The sequence below is a fragment of the Heterodontus francisci genome, chromosome 14 (assembly GCF_036365525.1).
Source record: "Heterodontus francisci isolate sHetFra1 chromosome 14, sHetFra1.hap1, whole genome shotgun sequence".
NCBI classification, from domain to species: Eukaryota; Metazoa; Chordata; class Chondrichthyes; order Heterodontiformes; family Heterodontidae; genus Heterodontus; species Heterodontus francisci.
This window is the reverse complement of record NC_090384.1, coordinates 64,798,447-64,823,821: the sequence shown is the minus strand read 5'-3', so window position 1 is coordinate 64,823,821 and position 25,375 is coordinate 64,798,447. Positions and strand designations below refer to the sequence as shown.

Sequence of the window (25,375 nt, the reverse complement as noted above, 5' to 3'; positions counted from 1 at the left end):
TCGGTAAGTGGGTAAATTAAAAATATATATGTTGTGACCTGTGGAGAAGTGGGACTAGAATAAACAGAACCTCCTGCCTCGGTGGTAATATAGAAGTACAAGTCCTGCAACTTTCAGCATGTCACTGAGCTTGTGTCCCAGGTGAAAGTAAAGCAACCAGAGTGTAGAAATCGAGACATTCCTTAACTGACATCTGCCATTTTAAAATGAGTTTACATAACACAAGCCTTTGAACTTGTGTTTTAAAATAACTCGGCAAATAACCTAGCTGCTAGGTTATTTTAAAATGCCAAGTTAAAGGCTTGAAGCAGGGGTGTCCAACCTTTTTCACATGGGGAGCGACAGTACAATTTTTGTCTTATAATCTTATATAGAGGGCTGGTGAGAGAATTTCAGAAGGATAAAGGCATTAAAAACATAACTTACTATTAACCAAAACAGCAACAAATGTGCATTTTTGTGAAGAAACTTTACATGAGCAGGCTGTGTTATTGATTTACTTTCTCGTCACTATGTTGGACACTGATTTTGTGAGATACCTGGCAATTTCTGCTTGCACACGTTAGCAATGATTGCCTGCATACTTGTAACCATTTAGTGCCTTTGGATAGATGTCCATCTGTGAGGGGTGACCTTGATCGCTGTCTTTCCCCCCCCCCCCCCAACTTTCTCTATGTCTGTCTCTCTTTGCGTCTGTCTTTCTCTCTGTACCTGCTCTTTCTGTCCCCCCCTCTCTGTCCCCCCCCCTCTCTGTCCCCCCCCCTCTCTGTCCCCCCCCTCTCTGTCCCCCCCCTCTCTGTCCCCCCCCTCTCTGTCCCCCCCCTCTCTGTCCCCCCCCCTCTCTGTCCCCCCCTCTCTGTCCCCCCCCTCTCTGTCCCCCCCTCTCTGTCCCCCCCCCTCTCTGTCCCCCCCCTCTCTGTCCCCCCCCCTCTCTGTCCCCCCCCCTCTCTGTCCCCCCCCTCTCTGTCCCCCCTTCTCTGTCCCCCCTTCTCTGTCCCCCCCTTCTCTGTCCCCCCCTTCTCTGTCCCCCCCCACTGTCCCCCCCCACTGTCCCCCCCCACTGTCCCCCCTCACTGTCCCCCCTCTCTGGTCCCCCCCCTCTCTGGTCCCCCCCCTCTCTGTCCCCCCCCCTCTCTGTCCCCGCCCCCCTCTCTGTCCCCGCCCCCCTCTCTGTCCCCGCCCCCCTCTCTGTCCCACCCCGTCTCTGTCCACCCCCCCCCCCCCTTGCAGGAACTCTCAGCAGAGCAGCTTTGTGATAGCTTCGATTTTTGAAAAAAACTGACCAGTCAGTTTCACAGCTGACAGGTGCTTAGAGCAGAGATAGCGCTTCCAAACTTTGAATAAGTTCGTGGTTTTCTGGTGGGATTTAAAAAAAAAAGGACTTCAAAATTTATTACCACAGACACTGGTTTCTGTTTATTGCCATGTTGCTGAACCCTGCTAGTAACTCTTACAGGTGAGGGAGAGATAGCAGGGATGCAGATGAAGCATAAATGAGCCCAAGAGAAAAGGAGAATAGGGAAAGAAAGCCAGATTAGTCTCTAACTTTTAAAAGAAGGAACCCAGGTGATAAACCAGTAGGGGCACGCCCGATGTGTTTCCAGTGTGGAAAATCTGGGTATGTCAGGGCAGATTGTTGGTATTCCAAAGAACCAACAGGGGCCACTGCAGTCAAGCCAATGTCCATGGCTATGAAAATGGTAAGCATGTGATCCAACGTAACCCAGGAACAAAATACCTGCCAGAATTTTTTTCAAGAAGGTAAAATGACTCCATTTATATCCCAAGCATCAGACAAAGAGATAACCATCTTCAGGGATTCCGGTTGTTTTCAGACACCACTGGCAGCCAAATTTACAGAAATACCACACGAAAGCAGAACAAATACCACGGTATTGGTAAAAGGTCTTCCTGGCAAATGCTTGAAGTTTCACTTTGTTAAAGTTACCTTCAGAGTAAGTTGGTCAATGGGGTCGTGACGGTTGAGGTCATTCCGAGCTTACCAATGCAGGGGCTTAACCTATTGCTGGGCAATGATTTGGCAGGAGGCACATTATTGTAGCCAGATGGTCCAGAGCAGTCCACGGAGAAACTGAGGGGAACAAACTCTGCACAGCTGCAGAGGGCTGAGGAAGTCCCAACAATCCCACAGTGGGTGACAGTGCCAGTAAAGATTAAAGAGGCTAAAGGAAAGCCAGTAGAATTTAATGAGGCCAAGATAGAGCCAGTAGAATTTAATGAGGTCAAGATAGAGCCAGACAATTTAAAGGAGCAGAGATGAAAGCAGCAAAGGTTGAAGGTAAAGCACCAGAGATATAGTTAGCCGAATCCTTATTTAAATCTATAAAGAGGGACAAGGAAAGCTCCCAAACAGGCAAGCCGAAAGTGAGGGAGATACCTCAACTAGCTGAAGTGCCACAGGGGATTGCAGTGGAGGCTGCGAGCAGTAAGATCCTGGAGGACATGGGACAGAGTGGGAGATAAACCATCCCCAAAGTAAAAGGAGAAGGGAAGGTAAAATACCCAAAAGTAAACAACACTTGTGAAAGCCACACGAAAACTAAAAGTGAGATCAGTGTGGATGTGCCCACTGAACAATCAAAGGGTCAGCTTCTAAATCCGAAGCTAACCGAACCCACCAAAACAGATTCAGGACTCAATAAGGACAAAGTGCAGGAGAACAACCCAGATGCCTCACAGGCTTAAAAAACAAACTTAACACCCACTATCACCCTAGAGATAAGAATTATCAATGTGCTGGCCCCTGAACTATTAAACCCATGTATTGTGGAAACAGCAGTTAAGGCGTTAGCAACGAAATTTGAAAACAGCCAGCATCAATGCAGTAACAGAACTTTGCATATTACAAGCCTTGGAACGGAAAAAGTGGGCAACGGATAAAAAAAAGTTCGGAACATAAGCTTTCCTGGGGCAAAACGTCAATGCCTAAAATGAAATTCAATTATAATTGTGCCTCAACCAAAGAAAGGATGATGTAAAACAGGCTTGAACAAGAATGGCTGTACAGACAATGCCAGCTATAGCAGTTGTAAGATCGAGGTGTGGTATCATGTGTGCAGTGATGTGACCCCTATACATACATACATGCATGCATCCTTCCTCCTTTCCTTTCCTTTTCCAAGGTATTTCATTTTTTTTTCCTTTTGGGGGAAGCTGTCACGCTCACACAAAGTGCAGCAATTGAAAATGCAGAACTCAAACTGAAGAGTTATAAAAATTGATTTTTCCTTTTTAAAAAAATGGACAATATACTGCAAAATGGCTGCCGAAGGTCAAGTGACCAGGCCTTGTATATTCAAACTGTCTTACTGTCTGGAAGGACAAAAGAATACATCCCAAGCTAAGAGGTGTCAATTACACCATCCTGAATCCATCAAGTGACATTTTTGAATTGAATGGGTTCTTGTGAAACAAAGAAGGTGTGAAGTAGTGAGAGATTTTTGACCTTCAGCAGTAGATCTCTGGAGACAGAGAACCAGGACAAACATCACAAAAGCCTTTCCAGCTGAGAGCTGGGAGAAATCCAGTAAAAGCCAAAGAAGTTGCCCTGCTCTGAGTTCTACACTTAAACTTGTGCAGCAGAGAACTGAAGGTGATCCCCCGTCTCTAGATTGAAATCTTAAACCCAGGCCAACAACTTTAAAAGAGAAATTGACCGCCGAGAAGATTGAACAGGTTTACTGTGAACCCCGAAAACCTACCTCACTTCAAACCACTTACCCCTTTTCCTCTCTATCTCTTGTGTGTGCGTTCACGCAAATGAATGCGTGCGTGTGTGCAGTTGTGACCATTTCGGGAATGAATATTGCTCAATAAATAGTTAATCTTCTGTTTTAAACCTACAAGAAAACTTGTTGCTGTCTGTTTATTTGACAAATAAAACAAAGGGTTAAAACTCTAGAAGCAAAAACACTTGCTGCGGTCAGTTGGGAGTTGAACAGTGGGAACCACCCACATCCCTTACTGCTTGGTCGTAACACCACCCAGTTTTTGTCTCCTTCCAACTGTAAGCAAGAAAAGTAAGTTAAAGGAAGAAATTCAGTTAAGAAAACTATTCCAAGTAGGACTGGGGAGTGGGTTACAGAACCTGGCTTTCATTTTGGGAACGCTAGATTATGGACATTAAAAGTTGTAATTATAATGTTTTTGGGCAGCCTTACTTTTTTGAATGGGTGTAAACTAATAGCACAATCTGCCACTTTTTACTTTCGATTTCAAAATATCACTCGGACTACCAGAATAGTACAGGGCATTGGTGAGGCCGCACCTGGAGTAGTGTGTGTCATTTTGGTCTCCTTACCTAAGGAAGGACATATTGCACTAGAGGAGTGCAATGAAGATTCGCTAGGACTAGTTCCTGGGTTGAAGGGATTATCCTATGAAGAGAGATTGAAGAGACAGACTAGGTCTATATATCCTGGAGTTTAAAAGAATAAGGGTGATCTAACTGAGCCATAAAAAATTCTTAAGGGGCTTGACAGGGTAGATGCTGAGAAAATGTTTCTTCTCGGTAGGGAATCTAGAACATGGGGTCAGTCTCAGAATAAGGGATTGGCCATTTAGGACAGATGAGAAATTTCTTCACTCAAAGGGTTGTGAATATTTGGAATTCTGTACTCCAGGGAGCTGTGAATGCTCAGTCGTTGAGTATATTCAAGACAGAGGTTGATAGATTTTTAATACTAAGGGAATTAAAGGATATGGGGATGGTGCTGGAAGGTGGAATTGAGGTAGAAGATCAGCCATGATCTTTTTCCGTGGTGGAGCAGGCTCGAAGGGCCTACTCCAACTCCTATTATGTTTTTATGTTGTTAGTAGCTGGTGCAAGACAAGGAAAGGCATGCCGAGACAGTTGGAGTGGAGGGTTGCTCACATAATGGAGTTAAAACAATTTGGGTACAGTAGAGAGAGGTTTTTTTTGCTGTTCATATAGTTGTGCCACATCTGATTTGGCAGTAGGGTTGATGTTGATATTTGGTGCCAAAGCAGCAATTGATGTCCTTCACCTTAATTCCGTAATGTAACTACTTGTAAAAGTAGCAGCTATTTGGTAATCAATACACTAATTTAACAAAAGAAAATCAAAAGTAGACCAAAATAAAAGTGAGAAGTAATTGAGAAGAAATTGAAGAGTGATTGTATTAAAAAAGCCTAGCAATAACATTTTCATTTTAATAAATATTACAATATTTGCAGACAATATATTCAACTTAAATGTGCAGATATTAATTCAAAATGTTTTAAATGAAATTATGTTTTAATTTCCCGTTGTGATGAATTCATTATGCTGAATTATCTCAAATTTTAAATTGATGCAGGGTGACAACGGCAGTACAGATTTACTAGGTACTCAGTAATGAAGGAGTCAGTTATTGACAACTGCTGGTTGAATCCAGTTTGCCCTGTCTCTGTTTACCTTAGTCAGTTATCTTTGATGTTTTCCTGAAATGAAATTTACATTGTTGGTGCCTCAGTGGCCTTGTATATATTACTTGATTGAGTATTTTTAGTTGATACGAAGTTTGAATGCTGAAAACTCAATCTTCAGTAGTGCTTGAACCTATAGGGTATGTAATGTTTTAATGATTTACAACATGAATTCCTCATTTAAACAATATCAGTGCTACTTCTCGAAAATTGCAATTTTGGAAGAAACTGAGAATTTTTTCATTTTTGAATCCAAAGATGGCCATCAAATATCAAGGCAAATAGAAACTAATGTCAGCTTCCTGAGATAAGAAGCTGTAGATATTTGCTTATCCAGCTTCTTCATCTGTGATAGTGTTGAAAATTGCAAGTCCTGCTGTTCAGTCTGCACTTCAGCAGCATGTGTGTTGACACCTTTTAAAACTTATCCCTGATATGTCAGTGTTGTTTTGCTGAATTGTGAACAAAAATACAATCTGCATTTGTTGCTGTGAATAACACAGTTTTGCACACTGCAATGACTTTTCAAGGTTGTTGTGTAATCTGGAATGAAATATGTTAAATATGAACACTTAAGTACTAACTTGTATTCATAATGCACACATGTACTAAATGTGCTGAGATCCCTGGTCAAAGGACCACAGCACCTATAGTCCCCAGTCTTGGCTGTTTATACATCATTTAGTGGCCAATGGTATCCTATATTGGAAAATTCTGAGTCTCATTACCAGCTATTCGCATGATACCTGTGGGTTGATTGGTTTCAGAAAGTGAAAGATGAGTTACAATTTTGGATGTGATCCGACATAATACAGCCTCTAGTCTTGTATTACCTAATTATTTGAATTAAGCAAACTAAATAAAACTAGCAAAATGCCAATTTAGTACTTAAAAAACATATTATTAGATCATTTTACTTCAGCAACTTTGTATCTAAGGCCATTCTTTTGTTCATCCAGATGTAAATCTGATCACTCAGTGCAGGGGAGGGGTTATTGTTTTTCTGCTAATTATTGGATGGTTCACCTTGTTTTGACAAGTTCAAAATCAATTTAAGATTAACCAGTGGGAAGCAGCAGAGACTTGGAGGTTTTCCAGCAGGAATGGTCAGCAAGAACCTGGATCAGACTTCCCAATAATACCAACATGTTATCTCTCCAGAGGCAGTTGGTGTACAGTATGATTTGGCATAATGTCTTCTGTAAAGTAGATTTTCAGCTATTAGTCTTGAAATTGGGTACATTGATACTGTGGTGACTTTTCCAGGTTACACTGTCCCTTTAAAAAAAATAAAGGCTGTAAAACCTGTTCTTTTATGAGGGCCCATCTTACTGGTATAAAAAACAAGCTGGCTGCAGCGTTTAAAAAAAAATCAAAGCTGTCATTTGTCTCGCTGTTGCTTCTAGAATTGTGCTGTGTGCAAAATTGCTGATGTGTTTATCTGCAGAACAGTGGGCATGTTAACATAATACATATGAAGTGCTTTGAGATATTTCTGAATGATCTGATAAGGTACCATGGTCATTCCTTAGGAATGCCAGTCATTCCTTATTTATAGCAAAGTAGGTGGCTCAGTGTAGTAATTGCATGGGGAGGGAGTTCTGATATAACTTGTAGTATTGATGGCAGTCAATGTATTTCAGATATTGAGATCTTGTATCTCTGCTAGCTTTGCATAAATAAATAACTAGTAAATTGTCCAAGGTCAGTTGATGAATGCGAGCAATTTTATGGAGTTAGGGACGAGATTTCAAAACTCACTCCACAGAAACACCTTGTGGCCAGAGCTTGCAGTTATGTTGTGATGGTTGACATGGCAAAATTGAATGGAAAATATTTACACATAAACCGTGATCAAAAATCATGACAACAGGAAGTAAGACTTGTGTACAGAAAGTGTGTACCCTACACAAGATTTTTAATAATATAGAGATATTATTATTAATATAAGTGGGACTGTTTTCTCCCCTCCACTCCTCTCTCACTACACTCAACTATCGGGAGAAATGCTAACAAATGACATTGAAGGCGAGATTGGCCTCAAAGCTACAGGTATCATGTGACCTATACTGTAACTGAGTTGGTAATAATAAAGGATACCTGAGATTACTGCAAAGCAGTAATCTTATCCAGAAATTCAGATGATGCATAGCTTTTTCCCCACCTATATCTGAGCCAAAAGCTTTGAAATCATTCCAATGTGCTTTTTTCCCCCTCGTAATCTAGTATACCATGGAACTTGCAATGGTGTTTTTCTGCTTATTTGTGTGTGACGGCTTCCACACTTACAGATTGAATTAAGAATTGTGATGTAATTGCTAGATGTTTATCAGGAAGCACAATATTATAAAAATTGTTCTCAGTATTGCTGTTTTATAAAAAACTTTCTGGATTATTTACAAGGTTTATAAAGTGTAATAAGAGCAGAAAGTGCTATTCATTTTTATTGTCATAGTTTTCACACAGAAGCAACAAATACCACTAAGTGGCAGATGGTGAGAGTGGGCTACTTATCTTCAAAGCTTTTGCTTTTGTTCATGGTGCTTCCAGGTCAAATATATTATCTGGAAAATGAAGTTGACAGTTAGTGCATGGACTTAAAAATAACACTTACATGGCTGTGTGTTTTTTATAAACAGATTACCAGCGACTGATGACAGTAGCAGAAAGTATCACTGCAATACTCTTCCCCTGTCAGTGGCAGCATGTATATGTCCCTATCCTTCCTGCGTCGCTCCTTCATTTTTTAGATGCTCCTGTTCCTTACTTGATGGGTTTACATTCCAATGGGCTGGATGACCGGTCCAAATTAGAGCTACCACAGGAGGTAAGTCTCTCTTAATTTATTTAACTCCAAATATGTAATATTTCTAGCTGTTGAGAAAATATTGTCTGGTTCTTTAGTGTCTTTTCCTTCCAGAAATAATTAGCTTGGTACAGTAGTGTCGTAGCTATATTACTGGACTAGTAATCCAGAGGCCTGGGCTGTTAAGCCAGAGAACATGATTTTAAATTACACCATGGCAGATTGAACATTTGAATTTAGTTTTAAAAATCTTGAAATTAAAATTCAGTAAAAGTGACCATAAAGCTGTCAGATTGTCGTAAAACTCACCTGGTTCACTAATGTCCTTTCTAGGGAAGGAAACCTGCTATTCATACCCAGTGTGACTCCTGTTTCACATCAATGTGGTTGATTCTTCTTGCTCTCTGAAGTGGCCTAGCAAGCCATTTAGTTGTATCAAATTGCTACAAAGAATACATGCAGTGGTTCACGAAGAAGGCCCACCACCATCATCTCAAGGCAATCAGGGATGGCCAATGACATCCACATCACAAGAATGGATATGCACATGAAAAAAAATTGATAAATGTTTTATAACGATGCCTGGTTATTAACTAATTTTTTTCTGTGCAATTTTCTACACCCCGTTCCCATGCTAAGCCTCCCTCCTGTTGAGTGAAGTAAGATGTGACTGTTGTACCTTTTTAAAAAGAAATTATTCATTCACTGGATGTAGATGCGCAGGTAAGGCCAGCATTTATTGCCCGTGAGAAGGTTGTGGAAAGCCTACTTGAATTGCTGCAGTCCATATGGTGAAGGTGTTCTCAAGTGCTCTTAGAGTTTCAGGATTTTGCCCCAGTGACACTAAAGAATGGCGTTATATTTCTAGGTCAGGATGATGTGTGACTTGGAGGGAAACTTGGAAGTGGTAGTGTTCTCCTTTGCTTGCTGCCCTTGTCCTCTGGTGGTAGAGGTTGTGGGTTTGGAGGTGTTGCCAGAGAAGCCTTGGCGAATTGCTGCAGTGCATCTTGTGGATGGTATACATTGCAGCCAAGTTTTTAACAGTATTTAACGGCTGAATTTCAAATGAAAGGACATCAATAACAGTAGGAAGAATTGGAAGTGTAGCAAGGACCAACATTTTTGAAACTATATTACACAAGTCAAAAGCATTCTATTTTTCTCCAGGATGATTTTGTATATCTGCATTTCATTTAAAAAAAATCTTACATCTGCACACACTTCTTGCTGTTGGCACATTTTAACAACTTCTTTTAGGAACGTAGGATTAGGAGTAGGCCATTTAACCCTTCTAGCTTGTTCCGCTATTCAATGAGATCATGGCTGATCTGTGGCCTAACTCTTCATCCCCGCCTATTCCCAATATTCCTGCTTTTTCCCAATATCCCCTTTTACCTTTGATAAAAATCTATCATTCTCATTTATAAAATTATCAATTAATCTAGCATCAATTGCTGTTTTGTGGAAGAGAGCTCCAAACTTCTACCACCCTTTGTGTGAAGAAATGTTTCCTAATTTCACTCCTGTAAAGTATGGCTGTAATTTTTTGATTATGCCCCCTAGTCCTAGACTCCCAACGAGCAGAAATAGTTTCTTCCAATCTAACCTATCTGTTCCCTTTAATATCTTGCATGCTTCGATCAAATCACCCCTTAATCTTATAAATTCCAGGGAATGCAGCCTAGTTTGTTTAATCTCTCCTCGTAGCTTAACCCTTGGAGTCCAGGTATCAATCTGTACTCCCTCCAAGCCAAATATATCCTTCCGAAGGAGTGGTGCTCATAATGTTTGCAGTACTCCAAGTGGTGGAATTTAAAGTCAGTTAATTAATAAAATGGAATTAAAAGCTAGTCTCAGTAATGGTGCCATGAAACTATCATTGATTGTTGTAAAACCCCATCTGATTCACTGATGTCTTTTAGGGAAGGAAATCTGCTGTCCTTAGCTGGTCTGGCCTACATGTGACTCCAGACCCACAGCAATGTGGTTGACTCTTAACTGCACTCTGAAATGGCCTAGCAAGCCACTCAGGTCAAGGCCAGTTAGGGATGGGCAACAAATGCTGGTCTTGCCAGTGATGCCCATAGCTCATGACAAAATTTTTAAAAATGTGGTCTAACCAGGACTTTGTGTAGCTGAACCATGACACCTACCCCTTTGTGTTCTCTTCCTCTAGATATAAAGGCCAGCATTCCTGTAGCCTTTTTGATTATTTTCTGTACCTGTTCATGAGATTTAAATGATCTGTGTACCTGGACCCCCAGGTCTCTTTGGAACACCATTGTTACTCGCTTTTCACCATTTAAAAAGTACCCTGTTGTATCCTTTTTAGGTCCAAAGTGGATGATCTCACATTTGAGTGCATTAAAACCCATTTGTCACAGCTTTGCCCATTCCCCCAATGTGCATGGCTGGCGCCAAGGGCACAGGGAAATGCCTTGAAGAGAATGACCTCTCTGTGGGAGCCCCAGAAAGAGGCAAAACAGTCAATGCCATCTACTGAGCAGGCCATCAGGTTTATAAAGATGTGATTCTGGTGCCTGGATCGGTCAGGTGGCACCCTCCAGTGCCCTTCTGCAAGGGTCTTGGCCATTATGATGGTCTGGTGTGCTCTCCATAACATGGCCCTCCAGAGAGGTGTGGACTTTGAGGGCAGTGAGGCCCTGGAAGGAGACTCAACGGGGAAGGAGCAGCAGGTAAGAGAGGAGGGGGCAGAGGGGGATAACCCTGAACAGGGAGGTGCCCCTGCTGCATGACAAGGAGGCCTCCTCCTGCCACCCTTTGGGAAGAGGACCTCCCTCCTCAACCTCACGGCCTGTAGCAATAGATCCAGGTGGGAATTGATGAAGCGAGGGTCTGCCCTACCCCTCGTGCCAGGCCTCCAGCTCCCCTGTGACATCTTGCTTCCCTCTGGTACTGTGAAAGGCAGATCTCTCCCTCAGGACAACCAACAGCCTCAATGATGGCTGCTGTGGAAGTCTACATGAACCCCAGACTTGATCTGACCCACTGTCATTTTCAATCCCACTGGCTTTAAGAGGACCAGAAGCCCGTCTCCATACCAATTAAGGCTTTCCCACTTGAAAATTTCAATCTGAATTAGCTTCCCAGAGGTAGCTGGTTTAAGACCAAAAAACAGATCAGGTTACTGTTTCCCGCCTCCACTTTGAAAATCTGGCCCAGGGAGTTCTCCTTATTAATGTAGACATGTTGGTGAGAGGGGTGGGGTGGCTGGAATTATAATGGACAGGGTGAGGTGGTTCTGGTGCGTGCAGGAATTAAATCCACTAAAAGTGGAGTCAGGTCAGGAACCTGACATTATCATGCCTTCTACTGGGTTTCACCTGGGCGGGTTTGAAGGTGAGCGAGGAACCCCCATCCAGCTGTCGGAGAACTAAATAAAATATTCAAACAGCCAGTTAACTCTGGCTTTAACCCTGCAGTCTGGCTTTTAACAGTCAGCGCATGGGTTCCATGATCTCCCTGCATCTCGCCAGGGAGTGATTGTTTATTGAAATGTACCTGCTGGGAAGACTATAAATACTGAAATCATCAAGCTTGTAGTTAACCGCAGTGAAAGGTCTGTCCTGATGTAAGATCATTTCTGTCAGCCTGAATTCTCTAGTTTCAGAGGCAGTTGCAACTTTTTGGACTAGTTTTCAAGTGCCCTGGGGTATACTGATCTATATTGCAGCTTCCTTGCTGTCAGAATTCACTGCAACCTATGCAGCAGTAGATTGGACCTCTGAGGAGGAGCATCAGCATCAGGATCAGTCATCCCAGGAGCAACAGCAGCGACAGCTCCCGTTGCAGCAGCTGCCTTCCCTGCAGCTACATGCCACTCCTTGGGACAAAGGGTATGGACAGAGAGCTCCAGCTCAAACGAGGCAGTACCCCCAGCACAGGGTATATAGGCTGAGGATGAGCTTCCTCAACATGTCTGAGCAACAGTGCCTTGGGAGGCTCAGGTCTCGTGGCAGGTTATGGCAGACATCTGCAGCATTCTGGAAGCAGATCTCCTCCCAAGAGGACCAGGTAGCCATTCATTGCCAGTGGCTGTCAAGGTCACCATGGTCCTGAATTTCTTCACCTCTGGTTCCTTCCACAGATCTGCTGGAGAATCTCCAGGATATCACAGTCAGCTGCCCACAACTGCATCACCCAGGTCACCGATGCCTTGTTTGCCAAGGCTGCTAACTATATCAACTTTGCTAGGGGTGAGGCCACTCAAACCCATAGGGCTGACAGCTTTGCAGTATTGGCAGGATTTCCACAGGTTCAGGAGGTGATTGATTGCACACATGTGGCAATCAAGGTGCCCTCACATCAGCCAGGCATCTTCTTGGATCAGAAGGGCTTCCACTCCCTTAATGTCCAGCAAGTTTGTGACCATCACAAGGTTATCATGCATGCCTATGCTAGACATTCAGGTTACTGCCATGACTCCTTGATTCTTCGACAATCTCATCTACTGCAGGTCTTCTCTCCACCACACATCCTTAGTGGCTGGCTGCTGGGAGACGAGAGCTACCTGTTGAAGACCTGGCTGCTGTCTCCTGTGAGGAAACCTTACACTGAGCCAGAGGAGTGATATAACAGGAACCATAGCATCACCTGGGAAATAATTGAGCAAGCAATTGGGTTGCTCAAGATGTGGTTCAGGTGCCCGGAAGATCTGGGGGTGCCCTTCAATATGCCCTAGCAAGGGTGTCCTGGATTATTGTGGTCTGCTGTGCCCTTCACAACATGGCAGTTCAGAGAGAGGTGGAGCTGCAGCACAAGCAAGGTGGAGAGCGGCTGACATCCTCCTCCTCCGAGGAGGAGGAGGAGACTGATGTGCCTGTGGTGCCTGCAGCTGCACACCTGGCTGCCAGAGAATCCCACGACAGACTCAGTTAATTTAAAAAGTGTCCCTGCAGCCATCTGAGAGTTTCATCAGAAGCCCTGTGTCTCCTGCTCCACCACCACACCTCATTCCAATGATCAACCAGCTAAGCATCACATTCACACCCTTTCCTCCCCGAAAGCTGATCATATCATTCATCAGAAGGCTACTGTCCAGGGCGAATGGGGATGCAGCAAAGCAGAGGCCATGAGAATGAGGAGTTCACATAAAGTCATGCATTCATTGAGAGAAACTCATTATTAATACATTAATATTGTTATAAGCACCTAAGTGAATCTCCTTGTGCAACTAAGAAATCTTCCTCTTCCGCTTTCTAATACTTCTACATAGTGCTACCCAGGTAGTTTCAGCTGATTTGGAGACAGGCTGCTCGTTACCCTGCTCTTAGACATGAGATGCCCATGATGTATGTCCTCTAGGTTATGGAACCCATGAGGGCCCTGCCAAAGACTGCCCCACCTGCACCTGTGCAGGGGCAGACTCGGTCATTGGGGCAGGAGGCAGCTTGTGCGGCTCTGTCTGGGGGTAGGGGGGCAAGGGCAGAGCAGTGGGGGTGCCTTGAGAAGATTCCTCACTGCCATGTACCCTTTCTCCATCTTCCCTCTCTGGGTCCACCTGCCTGCTAGTGGGAGAGCACTTGGCTGCATGTCAGTGAGGCGTTGAGCCATCAAGGCGAGGCTTTGGTCAATCCTCTGTAAAGTGGCTGACATTGGTCTGGGCCAGCATGCATGGTGACCTGCCCTGTCTGATTCTCCATGAGGAAGGCCACTCTTTCCATGGAGGTAGTCATCAGCGTAAATGCCTGAGACATCATGGCATTGATGCTTGAGATGGGCACCTTCATTCTCTCTCCAAGGGTGTGCACTGCTTCTGGAAATGCTGACAGCAGCACACACATTTCCCTTTGCTGCTCCACAAGTTCCCTTTTCATGAATGACCCCCGAGGCTCAGCATTTAGGTCCAGTTGGGCAGAGCTTGGAGTGTCCTGCGCCCTCCAACGGGGATTCTGCACTGCTGTTCCTGTCTCCAGCACGTGCTCCTGCTCACGTGATGTGTTTTCACCATGTACCACCCTATCTGCCTGTAATGCAGGAACCACCAAGATATGTGTATTTGCACCGGTGGAGGGTGCGCAGGAGTCATGTGATGGTACATCCTCAGAGTCCTCCTCTGAGGACCCCTTGGGCTGGTACTTCATCATTCCCATCAGGACCCGCAAAGGACCTGTGGGAGATGAAAAACATGAGTTAGTGCTGATAGTGAGAAAAGGTACAAACTCAGCATCGTGCAGATCATGACAGGTCATTTATTGGTGACGTCAATTCAGCATGATTGATGGTGTTAAGTGCCAAGTAGCAGTGCTTCATCTAATGCATCACCAGGTCTCTGGGCTATTCGCATCCCTCCATTGCTGATGCCCAGTAGTTGTGCCAACCTGCTGATCTCCAGGACGTCCTCCTCCATGGCGGTCAGGGTAGCAATGGCTGCAGGTACAGCAACCCCCCCTCTCTGCAACCCCGGTTCTTTCTCTGGTGTTGTGGGCTCTTCTCCTACAGTGAGAGAAAGCAGAGAATTATCAGTGTTGATGGTGGAATGAGAACATTTGATGAGGGTAACTGTGAGGAATGGGTGCGAGAAGGCAATGGGATGAGTGTGAGTGCTGTCTATTTAGATGGAAATTTGAGGAGGACGTTGGAGAGAAAGGAATTTGTGTAATAGCAAGGTGTGCCGGTCAGAGACTAATGGTTGCCAGCTGAGAGTGGTATGACCCTTCCAGACCTGATGAGGTGATTAAACCTTTTCTGGCACTGGATGCAGATGCTGGGCATCACACTCCTGCTGCTCACAGCCTCTGCTACTTCCAGCCAGGCCTGTTTCATTTAAACTGGCTGGCCACATCTCCCGTTCTCAGGGAAGAGATCTTCTTTCCTGGCCTTCTCAGCATCCATCATTACTTCCAGGGAAGAGTCCAAGAACTGGGCAGGGGTTCGGGGGAGGTGGTGGGGTTGTGGTGTGGTGGAACTGGTTGGGGTGGCAGCCTTCCCATGTCTTTTGTCCATTGTGTTTGATGGCCTTCACAGCAAGATTTCTTGCAGCCATTCAGGCCTCTACCAGAGTCCCTTTAAATAAAGAGAATTTATTGACAGATCTGGCATGTGATTCCGCCTGCCCCCTCTGGTCAGGAAACCTGGAAACGGTATGCTAATGCCGTGCCTGGATTAACAGCCAAGGCAAAGCTGGCTACTAAAACAAATGGGTTCCCAACCCGCTACAGGTCCAGCTGTTGCGCCAGTTTAAAATTCCGTCCAGAATTTTAGAGTGGAAATTTTAAAAAGGGCAAAATGTTTCCCTTTAAAATAGGCATTGAAGTACAAACCTTGATCCAATTATCCTCCCAATTATATAACCAGACGAGAAATTTCCGCAATTTGGCAGATTTCTGACTTTAGGATTTTGGAAATCTGCCAATGGCTTTTTCCGGCTGCCAAAGCTTTCAAATAAAAACAGGAAATGCTGGAAATACTCAGCAGGTCTGACAGCATGTGTGGAGAGAGAAGCAGAGTTAATGTTTCAGGTCAGTGACCCTTCTGATGAAAGGTCACTGACCGAAACGTTAACTCTGCTTCTCTCTCCACAGATGCTGCCAGCCCTGCTGAGTTTTTCCAGCACTTTCTGTTTTTATTTCAGATTTCCAGCATCCGCAGTATTTTGCTTTTATTATGCCAAAGCTTTCAATCCGGCCCTGTTTGTGATTGGTCAATGTCTGTGACTGACAGTGGGCTGCCTGGGAAGGGTGAGCGCTGATTGGCAGTTTGTGGTGCAGGCGTGCTGGGATCGGCCACCTTGCTGTTTTTCAGGCGGTTTGGTGAGTGTGGGGGGAGAGGCTAAGGGGAGAGGATTAAGCGGGCCAGGACAAAGCCAGAGGTATGGGACGGAGTGGTATTGAGGGAGCACACAGAGAATCAGGCAGCCCTTTAAACCAACACTGGCCCAGGGAGCGACAGAGAGAAAGAGAGGGGAGTGATACAGAGAGAGAGAGGGAAGGGAGTGACAAAGAGAGAGAGGGGTGGGCCACAGAGAGAGACAGGCTGACACAGACTGATACAGAGAGGGGGAGAGAGAGAGACGGACAGACACAGAAAGACAGACCGCCACAGTGAGATGGGGGGGGAGAGAGAAAGAGATAGACACGGGGAGAGAGAGAGAGAGAGGTGGGAGAGAGCGCGATCAAGATCACTCCTGACAGATGGACATCTAGCAGGATTATGCCGCATCGCTACATCAAGTGTGCAGGCAGACATTGACTACTTGTGCAAGAAAAAACAATGCCAGGTATCTCACTAAATCAGTGTTCAACATAGTGACGAAAAAGTAAGTTAATAAATTAATCTTCTCATTTAAAGCCGGTTCACAAAAATGCACATTTTTGTTGTTTTGATTAATAGTAAAATAAATTTCTCATGCCTTTATCTTTCTGAAATTTGCTCAACAGCTCCCTATGTAGGACAAAAATTGTAATGTGGCCTCTCATGCAAAAAGGTGGGACACTCCTGCAGTTTCTGATCTTCAGACTTAAAAGACCCACTTTAAAAGAAAATCAGAACTGTCAGCTTTACTGCCTGTTGCTGCGAGTAGGAACTGTTGCTTCCAACCTTTGGGCAGATTCATGGTTTTCCGTTGATTTAAAAAAAAAAAGAACTGACAGTTTTGGTGTTAAAATTTGCTTCTTCCTTCATAATTACATGATGTACTAACTATTAAATGCTGAAATATTGGAATGCTGAGGTCACTTAGGTGATTTTACACAAATACCTTGGTTTACCGTTTTGACGGTAATCAAAGATAAACAAAGGAAAAACTAATATTTCTACACATTTGAAGTGGCCTGGAAGCATTTGCATTCATGACAAATCATTAACAGTGCTATAATTACATGATTTTTTGTCTTCGGCCATTAATTTTCAGACCTTTTGCTCTTTGGCCACTCTCACCCCTGTCTAACCCAGCTTCACCTGAAGACTATACTTTGTCTTAACTTCTCATGTACAATGCCACAGGAGACTGACTGACTACTTTTTAAAATAAAACCTCAGAAATCACCTTAAGTGATAGATCTACAGTTGGAGTGGGATCAGTTATAAAGTATAAATGTCATACAGATTGAATGGTGGAACTGGGTCAATGGCCTCTGACTGCTCCAATCTTCCTACCTTCATGAATTAATTATAAAGATTTAGAGCAGCATACACAAGCCGGTGTTGGCTAGGAAAGGATCAATTAATGACTGCAGACTTGAAAGTTCTGTAATGTAACCCACAGAGGCCACTAATGTGCACATGTTCAGTTTGGAAAAAAGTTAAATTTTTATTTCTAGTAAGCTTATTTCAAATGTAATTTCAGCTTAAAATGTAATTGAAACTGTTCATGACGTTTGAATGTAGAACTTGTTCTCGTTTGCTTAAATAATATAATTTGACCTTTCTAAGAGGCTTTACACATTCTGTAATCTGCTGATTCATTCCCTTCATTTTGTTCTTGGCTTTTATGATTGTTCAATGTGCCAAGACAGCTTTAAAATTGAATGTGGGGAAACGTAGGATACAGCTGTGTACTATATCTATATATCACCTTTGTGCTGTTACTGTAAGAAATAAACTGGGTAAAGGTAATTACTGACAGTCCATTACTCGTGTGAATGATTTTACTTTCTGCCTGAAGCATAGTAATTCACTGTCTTTCACCCATTTTATATTAAAGCAAAAACATCAATGGGAGCAGCACCTCTGAGGTAATTCCATAAATATAAATGGGGAAATGCTGTTAATGCCAAAGGTGGTAATAATGGGGCCTTCTACCTAAAATGGATGGAATTCCATTTTATGTAGAATTTTCATGTTCACAGAGCTCCCAGGATATCTTCTTGAGTAAATACACTATGTAATGTAACCCTAAGCTATAGCGATCTCGAAGACCCCAAGTTTTCTACATTTTAAAATGATGTAGCATATCTGTTTTCACTCAGAAATTTATATCATCTATGCAGATTTAGAGTACTTGAATAAATCTGTGCATTATTCAAAATTTTCCTACATTTAAATGTACTAAATTACTACAGAAAGTAGCAATTTCGAAATATTTTGCAATCTTTCCTCCCGTATATATCCGTGCATCTTATAGAGAGTCATAGAGTCATAGAGAGATACAGCACTGAAGCAGGTCCTTCGGCCCACTGAGTCTGTGCTGACCAACAACCACCCATTTATACTAATCCTACATTAATCCCCACCATTCTCCTACCACATCCCCACCATTCTCCTACCACCTACCTACACTAGGGGCAATTTACAATGGCCAATTTGCCTATCAACCTGCAAGTCTTTGGCTGTGGGAGGAAACCGGAGCACCCGGCGGAAACCCACGTGGTCACAGAGAGAACTTGCAAACTCCGCACAGGTAGTACCCAGAACCAAACCCGGGTCACTGGAGCTGTGAGGCTGCGGTGCTAACCACTGCGCCACTGTGCCGCCCTTTATGTTAATATATCTTTATGCTAATTGACAATTATGAATGGAGCATCTTTGTTTAAGTTTTTCAGGCATTTTTTAGTAAAGAAATCTTTGAATGTATGTTGCTATTTTTATGAACACATCTTTAATGAAAACCTCTAGATATAGAAATGTTCCAACTTCCAGGTGACTCAAAACATAGGAAGAGATAACTGGATAAAATCATAGTGCTCCCTTTCTATAACCCACCACCCTCAAACTTAAGGAAGTCCTTTAATGTGCCACATGTATCCCAACACCGAACCAACTTGGGGAAGATGAAATCAGAGGTGACATCAAACTTATGGCCCATCTCGTGTGACAGCTTGCAAAACCAGTCTCTTAATTATTGGATGACTAAGGTACCTTTTACTAATTGTATAGTGCCCTTTAACTACATATAGTGGTGCCGATAGCTTAATACATAACTGAATGCATTTGCAAGCCATTATATCGGACTGTGCCACAAGTGTATCATCAATGTGTACTTGCCAATTTCTACTTGAAAGAACACATGCATTAGCTGACCTATTGCACTAAATAATGGGACGAAGTAGTAAAATCTTTTAGTAAGGAAATGTTATACCCTCTGTTGCTGTATGGCCCACGTGCTTTTTCATGTGGCTATCCAATGAGGCAGCACAATTCCTGTTTCACTATCTATGTGATGAATGGAAGTAGAAAGAAGGGGAAAATAAATTAGACAGGTACAGAATATCGTACAGAAAAGTGCAATGGAAATAACAGATTGGTAATAAAGTATAGGAAACGGTACTAAGTTATGTAAGGCATTTGATTAAAATAAAAATGCCAACAACTTGGTGAAGCATCTTGCCCACTGGTTCTCTGCTGAAGCCATCACAGATGCCAGTTGTTTAATTCCTATCATGGACTCGCTCCTCCCTTTCTTTGTAACCCCCTATAAATCTACAAACCCCCTATAAACTCTCTAACTCTAACACTGTGCATCTCAACTGCCTAGGCCCCATGCTCTGCAATTCCCTCCCTAAATCCTTCTGAGCTATTGGGTGGGATTTTGATTTAAATGTGAGGGTGGGAGCGGAGGCACATGGTCACTTAAACCCGCCCCTCAGGTCAGTGTGCTGGTTTCCCGACACGCTCAAAGTTTAAAAGGCTCCACGGAGATCGGGAAGAGGAAACTCACCTGAAAGGGATAAATGCTAGTTAAGACTCTTAATGAGCTTGTCAGCTCGTTAAGGGGCAGTTTGGAAATTTCTTTATAAGGCAGGTCTCAACCATGACAGGGAGGAGGATGCACTTACACAGTGGTGAGCAGGTCAGAAAGAAGGGACAGCAGCAAGCGGGAAGGTTTAAAGAAGGCCCTCATTCACAGGCAACCAGTTGCATAGCATCAGGAGAATTATCTGTAATATCTCCTCACTCTTGTCAAGGGCATTTTGGGGGGCGGCTTTGGGGGTGGATAGAGCATTCTGGATACAGGCCTCATGGGTTCATGATAGGGAGGTTCAGGAAGTCTCCACATTCCAATTGAAAGGACAGAAGGACATAACAGGAAATGGGATTAAGCTACTCTGAGATTGGATCGTCTAGCGATAATGAAGAGGAGCAGAAGCAGACCCCTGGGGAACAGGGGCGCAGGGGTATGAATCGAGGGACTGGAAGGCAATGAAGCCGATACCCTCAGCATAGGATCTACCGCCAAAGGAGAAGCTACCCGGACTTGTCGGAGCGTCAGTGCTGCAGAAGGCTGCACCTGTCCAGGCAGATGGTTACTGACCTGTGTGCCCTTGTTGAGGGTCGTCTGAGGCTTTGCAGGAACTGTCACCATGGCCTTTCCATGGCTGTAAAAGTCACGATAGGCTTGCACTTTTTTGCAACTGTTTACTTCTAAGGACCGCATTGGCGGCATCTCGCAGGTAGTAGCACATCATTGCTTCGTGGAGGTAACAAATGCTCTTTAGGGAGGGCAGGGGATTACATTGAATTCAAGTTGGATAGCTGCAGTCAGCCTCAAAGGGCAGTGGGTTTTTATCTCCTTCGCTGGATTCCCTCAGGTGCAGAGGATCATCGATTGCACCCATGTGGTCATCAAGGCACCAACTGACCAGCCAGGGAGATTCCTCAGTCAACAGCATGGGTAGGATTGCAATGCATTTCCTGAACCTGGAGAAGTTGAGATCTTTTCACCCTGTCTATATTGGACTCCTGTTTCTCCATCTCCAGTGTTCCAGTGGTTTGCCACTCTGCCAGATCAAGGGCCAGCTCTTCAAAATGTGTTAGTGATCCAAGCTGGGGAATCCCACCATCCAAAAGGACTCTCTTGCGCTCCCTGGTGTTGTTCTCTCATTTGGCCTGCGAGGTGAAGAAAAATGCAGTTAGGACAATGCTGCTGTCCCTCACCACTTTCAGCTTTTCATTCGTTTATGATGTTGCAGTCTTCACTGTAGCTTACTGTCCAATAGTGCTTGGGTTATGAATGATGCTTATGGGTCATCAATGCTGCTGTGCACACATCTCTGCTATGGTCAGGAGAACTCTGTGCGCCCTCAGGGTGCCCCTCTCTTTTGCATTCTGGTGACTGCTGACCAGGAGGCATGCCAACTGGGTCTGTCTTTTGGACTCGCCTTTCTAGACCTAAGCAGGTCATTGAAACATTTTCTGCACTGGACCCAGTTCCTCCTCACCACTCCTCTGCTGCTGACCTGATGAGCCACCTACAGCCATGTCTTCTTGGTCTGCCTTGCAGGTTTTCTTGTGCTGCTGGCAGGGAAAAGAATATTTCTCCATGATGTGCTACTGTAGGGGGCGACCTTAAGTGATGCATCAGAAAAATGGGGGTGTTGCCCTGGCACTGGGGCCCTTGCTACGCATTGCCCTCTTCTCAGCTCCTTCTTCCATCATTGAGACGAACAGCAGCAATGGCTGCCACTCACCCTTTAAATCAGACCCGCTGCTTCCTATGTCACGCCTCCTTCCCGTGCCAGCTGGCACTAATTGGATGGTGAGCATGACTCTGGGCCGATTAAGTTGATTTTCAATTAAAATAGCAATGTGTGTGTGTTGCCGATGTGGTGCGGTATCAGGACACATGTATGCAATGTTGGGGTCCCAACCCTGGAATTGAAATCCTACCTATTAAGACCTTCCTTAAAACCCACCTCATTGACCAACCATTTGATCACCATCCTATTATGAAGCCTTCAGTTCAGTGTTCATTTTTTGGATTATGCCTCTGTGAAGCATCTTGGGACAGTTTTCTACTTCTGAGGCACTTTTGATGCAATTTCATTTCATGCCTAATTTGCTTGCCTGTTCCGAGATTATACTGTACTGTAAGGATTACCGAGCACTGATCAAATTAGAACTACTGTTATTCATTGGGATTTTTGTTTGTCTGTTGTTCCAAACTGTGATCAGAATGTAGACTCTCTCAAAATCTCATATGTAATTTACTTCCCAGTTTTACAGTTGCTAGTTTCGATTCAGTTATAATTTATGTTATTAAATTATAACTTGTATATATTATTTCATTGCGCTCAGCATATATAAAAGTATGCATTAAGGTGCAATTTATCCATTAGATTTTATGTAACCTTCAATGGGAATTAACCAGGGACTGAATTTAGTTCAGATGTATTTGACGTATTATTTAATCGTGTCAGCGTTAGCTACTTTAGCATATTTTAACTAATTAAACTGTCCTGGGGTTAGGGGAATACAAGAGAATGACACAAAGGGAAGCAGTGGCATAGTGGTAATGTCACTGGACTAGTAATCCAGAGGCCCAGGCTAATGATCCGGGGACGTGGGTTCGAATCCCACCGTGGCAGATTATGAAATTTGAATTCAATTAATATGTCTGGAATTAAAAGCTAGTCTAATGGTGACCATGAAACTACTGTTGATTGCTGTAAAATCCAATCTGGTTCACTAATGTCTTTAAGGAAGGAACTCTGCTGTCCTTAACTGGTGGTTGACTCTTAAGTGCACCTTGAAATGGCCGAGCACTCAATTGTAGCAAACCACTACGAAGTCGAAGAAAAGGAATGAAACCAGACGGACCACCCAGCACTGGAAACGACAACGGCAAACCCAGCTCTGTCGTCCCTGCATAGTCCTCCGTGCTAACATCTGGGGACTTGTGCCAAAATTGTCAAGCAACAGCCTGACATAATCATACTCATGGAATCCTACCTTACAGACAATGTCCCAGACACCACCATTACCATCCCTGGGTATGTCCTGTCCCACCGGCAGGATAGACCCACCACAGATGGCGGCAGAGTGGCATTCAGGAGGGAGTTTCTCTAGGAGTCCTCAACATTAACTCCGGATCTCATGAAGTCTGATGGCATCAGGTCAAACATGGGCAAGGAAACCTCCTGCTGATTACCACCTACTGCCCATCCGGCTGCTGAATCAGTGCTTCTCCATGTTAAACATCAATTGGAAGAAGCACTAAGGGTAGCAAGGGCACAGAATGTACTCTGGGTGGGGGACTTCAATGTCCATCACCAAGAGTGGCTCGGGTAGCACCACTACTGACTGAGTTGGCTGAGTTCTAAAGGCCATAGCTGCTAGGCTGGGTCTGCGGCAGGTGTTGAGGGAACCAACGAGGGAAAAACCTACCTACATTGAGCTCTTCCTCACCAGTCTGCCTGTTGTATTTGCCTCTGTCAATGACTGACAGTACTGGTAGGCGTGACCACTGCACAATCCTTGTGGAGACGAAGTCCCACCTTCACATTGAGGATACCTACCATCGTGTTGTGTGGCACTACCATCGTGCTAAATGGGATAGATTTCGAATGGATCCAGCAACTCAAAACTGGGCATCCATGAGGCGCTGTGGCCCATCAGCAGCAGCAGAATTGTATTCAAGCACAATCTATAACCTCATGGCCCGGCATAACCCCTACTCTACTGTTACCATCAAGCTGGGGGACCAACCCTGGTTCAATGAAGAGCGCAGGAGGACATGCCAGGAGCAGCACCAGGCATACCTAAAAATGAGGTGTTAGCCTGGTGAAGCTACAACACAGGACTACATGCATGCCAAAGAACGGAGGCAGCATGCAATAGACAGGGCTAAGCGATCCCACAAGCAACAGATCAGATCTAAACTCTGCAGTCCTGCCACATCCAGTCGTGAATGGTGGTGGATGATTAAACAACTAAAAGGAGGAGGAGGCTCCACAACTATCCCCATCCTCAATGATGGGGGAGCCAGCACATCAGTACAAAAGACCAGGCTGCAGTATTTGCATCCATCTTCAGCCAGAAGTGCCTTGTTAATGATCCATCTCGGCCTCCTCCTGACATCCCCAGCATCACAGCTGCCAGTCTTCAGCCAATCCAATTCACTCCACGTGATATCAAGAAACGGCTGAAGGCACTGGATACTGCAAAGCCCTGACAACATTCTGGCAATAGCACTGAAGACTTTTGCTCCAGAATTAGCTGCGCCCCTAGCCAAGCTTTTCCAGTACAGCTACAACACTAGCATCTACCAAGTAATGTGGAAAATTTCCCAGGTATGTCCTGTGCACAAAAAACAGGACAGATCCAACCCAGTCAATTACCGCCCTATCAGTCTACTTCTGATCATCAGCAAAGTGTTGTAAGGGGTCGTTGACAGTGCTACCAAGCAGCACTTACTCAGCAATTACCTGCTCAGTGACGTTCAGTTTGGGTTCCGCCAGGGCCACTCAGCTCCTGACCTCATTACAGCCTTGGTCCAAACATAGACAAAAGAGCTGAACTCCAGAGGTGAGGTGAGAGTGACTGCTCTTGACATCAAGGCAGCATTTGACTGAGTATGGCATAAAATAGCCCTAGCAAAACTGGAGTCAATGGGAATCAGGGGGAAAACTCTCTGCTGGTTGGAGTCATACCTAGTACAAAGGAAGATGGTTGTGGTTGTTGGAGGTCAATCATCTTAGTCCCAGGACATCACTGCAGGAGTTCCTCAGGGTAGTGTCCTAAGCCCAAACACTTCAGCTGCTTCATCAATGACCTTCCTTCCATCATAAGGTCAGAAGTGGGGAAGGTCGCTGATGATTGCATAATGTTCAGCATCATTTGCGACTCCTCAGATACTGAAGCAGCATGGGTCCAGATGCAGCAAGACCTGGACAACATCCAGGCTTGGGCTGATAAGTGGCAAGTAACATCCATGCCACACAAGTGCCAGGCAATGACCATCTCTAACAGGAGAGAATCTAACTATCTCCTCTTGACGTTCAGTGGCATTACCATCGCTGAATCCCCCACTATCTATATTTTAGGGGTTACCATTGACCAGAAACTGAAATGGAGCAGAACATAAATACTATGGCTACAAGAGCAGGTCAGAGGCTAGGAATTCTGTGGCGAGTAACTTGCCTCCTGTCTCCCCAATGCCTGTCCACCATCTACAAGGCACAAGTCAGGAGTATGTTCGAATACTGTCCACTTGCCTGGATGGATGCAGCTTCAACAACACTCAAGAAGCTCAATAGCAACCAGGACAAAACAGCCCGCTTGATTGGCACCCCATCCACCACCTTCAACACTCACTCTCTTCACCACGAATGCACAGTGGCAGCAGTGTGTACCATCTACAAGATGCACTGCAGAAACTCACCAAGGCTCCATCCAAACCTACGACCTCTACCACCTAGAAGGACAAGGGCAGCAGATGTACGG

The 25,375-nt window shown here is 44.4% G+C and overlaps 1 protein-coding gene across 5 annotated transcripts in view; it reads left to right on the top strand.

Annotated features, from left to right (window-relative positions):
- Nucleotides 1-25,375, top strand: part of LOC137377085 (DENN domain-containing protein 5A) — a 384,360-nt gene that overhangs the window by 165,725 nt on the left and 193,260 nt on the right. For all 5 annotated transcript variants that reach the window (XM_068046370.1, XM_068046368.1, XM_068046369.1 and 2 more), the window contains exon 5: nucleotides 8,088-8,275. In XM_068046370.1, the coding sequence (XP_067902471.1) occupies nucleotides 8,088-8,275 (188 nt within the window). The remainder of the gene's footprint in view (nucleotides 1-8,087; nucleotides 8,276-25,375) is intronic.